At 33.4% G+C, this 3,428-nt stretch overlaps 1 protein-coding gene across 1 annotated transcript in view; it reads left to right on the top strand.

The window, feature by feature from the left end:
• Nucleotides 1-3,004, top strand: part of LOC104625340 (protein furry homolog-like) — a gene marked incomplete at its 3' end in the record, with an annotated part of 37,497 nt that extends 34,493 nt beyond the window's left edge. Inside the window, exons 14-17 of the mRNA XM_010292941.1 lie at nt 33-204; nt 946-1,078; nt 1,329-1,436; nt 2,767-3,004. Of these exons, the coding sequence (XP_010291243.1) occupies nt 33-204; nt 946-1,078; nt 1,329-1,436; nt 2,767-3,004 (651 nt within the window). The remainder of the gene's footprint in view (nt 1-32; nt 205-945; nt 1,079-1,328; nt 1,437-2,766) is intronic.
• Nucleotides 3,005-3,428: the final 424 nt, after the last annotated feature.

Consider the following 3,428-nt stretch of genomic DNA (forward strand, 5'->3'; position numbering starts at 1 on the left):
TTTCCCTTTTCTTCCCTTTTTTGCTGTTGAAGAGGATGAATATTGGCCTCAGAGTCTTCCTTGTCATAGCAGATAGCTTGCAGCAGAAAGATGGTGAACCACCAATGCCAACAACAGGAGTTGTTCTTCCCTCAGGAAATACTTTGCGTGTGAAGAAAATTTTTCTTAATAAAACGTTGACAGATGAGGAAGCAAAAGTTATAGGTATGTTGTATTCTTTTGTAAATTGGCATTCCAATATGTGCATTTATGTTCTCAGTTATTCCCAAGCAGTATATTTGTGTAACTTTATTTCTTTTAATTTTATTTCTTTTTAATAATATTTATTCTACTTTATTTTAATTGTTAGCAAGAATCTAATGGTAGTCTGTTTTAAAGGAATTGCTTTGATTCTTTGGAGAGGGCTGCTAGGCAATATTGACCATCTGGTGTCCGGGATCAAATCTATGGCTTTTTTTGAAGTGTTTTGCACTGCCAAATTAGCACAAAGAAACCTGAGTGCAATTAGTGTGGTAAATAGCATGGCAATTTTTGTTCCCTTGATATCGCTCTGGAAAATCCCGAATGTCCAACAACTGGAGTAAGACAATTTTAATTCCTGTACTCTATTGATCTTCTGTGGATGAGGTAGTTGTCTCTGATGGACTGTCCCAACATGTAAAATTTAAACTAGAACTAAAATGCTCGGAATTGAGAAAACAGAAAAGCAACTAGTGGTTACTTCCTTGTTTGTGTTCTTTCTGAAAAGCGTCTACTTTCATATAATACCTCCTACTACTCCTTTAACATGCAGTTCTTTTGACGCTTAAAAGTGTCTGTTTCATGTCATCTTTTGTACAAGAAGAAATTTGTCCTAAGCTGAATAAGTGGCAAATATTTTAATAAAAATGTGACAATTAAATGAGGACAAATGGAAGAGGTGATCGGAACTCTTTGGCTTTTCAGGAATGTCCATATACTACCCTCAAGTCAGAAAAGCGCTAGATAGCATTCTTAGGCATTTGGACAAAGAAGTTGGAAGGCCCATGTGCATGACTAGTGTGCAGATGTCCAATAAAGAACCTGAAGACATGATTACGTATGTACCAAATTAAAATATTTTTCACTGTCATGGTTAGATATTATTTTTATGCTGGCGTGTTGCAGATGCCATCATTAATGCATTACAATTATTAGCTTTTTAACTTGACTATTAAATGAATGCTGATTTTATTAATGTGTGATAAAAATTTTTGTTAGCTCTTTAGTTTTGACGTGAAATTGAAGATATTTGTGGTGTACTTAAGTAGATTTTCTGTTGTTTTGTTGGTTATAAACTGGTTTTGTAGGGGTGAGAGAAAACCTAAGATAGATTTGTTCAGAACTTGTATTGCTGCTATCCCAAGACTGATTCCAGATGGCATGAGCAGGACTGACCTCATTGAATTGCTTGCAAGGTAAGGGAAATGAAATTCTACTCTTAGTGGATGTTCATTTTTTAAGTGCTGTGTGTATAAGAGTTTGTCAGTGCACTATGTAGTGTGAGTCCATTGCATACAGAATCTGTTCTTCCTCTTCCTGCCTACCCTCTGCAGTTGGTCAAGTGTTACTGGCCAGAGCAGCAGGAGGTAAATTTATCCTGAAGATCTTGCACTTACTTTTAGAGAGAATTTTTTTGAAAAGTAGTAATTTATTTCTGTTGCTTTGTTTTTTGAACTTGTCTTATCTTTTTATTACTATCATACTTTTTCCCCTTTTTTCTTTCTTTTTTTTTTTTCTTCCTAATGCTAATACTGTAAATTATCATAAAGGCATTCTTGTTTGACATTACCAAAATGTGACAGCCACTTACTGAAAACTTTTTTTCTTGTTCTCTACTAATCCTGCTTCCTTTTTCCATTTTTTTGATCCAACACTACCCATATTCTTCCATCTCTTATCTCAATTTAAATTGAATATGCCTTATCAGTACTGATAAGTAGTTGAAACAACTGGACAGCCAGGTGTTTGCAGGTGGGTAAATTGAGCATTAAATGGGAATATGTAGTTGTGGTACATGCAGACAGTCTTTACATATTACTAGAGTGATAAATTTTCCTCTTTTAATTTTTTTATTTTTAATACAAGAATGGTCTTGGTGCAGAAATACAGGATAGCTTTTAGCTTTGAAATTATGAATTCATTTGCATATAATGTGTTGAGTTATATATATTAAAAAGTAATAATGTGAGAGAATTAAGATTTTTCTAACGCTTTTTCTTCAATGTCAAAAATCACATAAAAGACATGAGGTATTAAGTAAGAATACAGTACTGGATAAGTTTCTTCTACCATACTGGCCTGAGACATATTTTTAAGTATATATGCAAACTGGTTTTTTTGCAAGTTTTTTCTCATATCCAAAGTAATGCTGCTTTATCTGCAAAAATACTCTGCTCTTTTCAAGTTTAATTTGAAGAAAATAACCTGTACATCACAGGGTACCTGCCTGCTGAGCTCTTAGGTGGTTGCTCAGATGCATGCAAAGATGTGCCTTTCTCTCTGACCATCTCTTGAAAATTATTTGTTTATACTAAGTTTTGTGAAGTGTTGCATTGTTTTGCTATAGTAATAGCACATTCTGTTAGTAGCCAGTGTCAGATGTATTCAGTGCAGAAAATGCATCCATGTGCAAGTATACTGCATTTTATGGTAAAGAAGGAGGAGTTAACACCAAACTTTAATTTATAAAGGCTGGTTAAGAGTATGCCAATTTAGGGTGATGATACCGCTATTTTTTCTAAACAGGCTGACAATTCATATGGATGAAGAACTTCGTGCCTTGGCTTTCAATACTCTCCAAGCATTAATGCTTGATTTTCCAGATTGGCGGGAAGATGTTCTTTCAGGATTTGTATATTTTATTGTGCGTGAAGTGACTGACGTCCATCCAACGCTTCTTGACAATGCAGTAAAAATGTTAGTGCAGCTTATAAATCAGTGGAAACAAGCAGCCCAAATGCACAATAAAACCCAAGATTCTCAGGTATTTCTAAATAAGATCCTTTGATGTTAAATTGTGGTTTGAATCTTACCTAGAATTTTACTAGTAGGCCTTATTGGTCTTGTTAAGTAATGAAAATTTAGTATAGTTCTTTTTCAGTGCTTGAAGATTTTTAGACCTATTATTTTAAATTGGCATTTTTGCCAAAAAATTACTTTTAAGTATTACCTAAATTCATGGCCACATTTTTGCTTACATTAAAAGTCATCATGTGTAACTGGAAATACATTAAGTCGTTAAGCAGTAGAACTAGGAAAAAACACCATTTTTTTTACTAGCAAACAGAAAGAGTTCAAATAATTTAATTTTATACAATTGTATATGTAAGAGTAGTAGTTACTTATTTTTACTTTTGCATTTTTTTAACTAGCAAACAAAGAGTTCAAATAATTTAATTTTATACAAT

The sequence above is a fragment of the Phaethon lepturus genome, unplaced genomic scaffold, assembly GCF_000687285.1.
Source record: "Phaethon lepturus isolate BGI_N335 unplaced genomic scaffold, ASM68728v1 scaffold4088, whole genome shotgun sequence".
In the NCBI taxonomy this organism is placed as follows: domain Eukaryota; kingdom Metazoa; phylum Chordata; class Aves; order Phaethontiformes; family Phaethontidae; genus Phaethon; species Phaethon lepturus.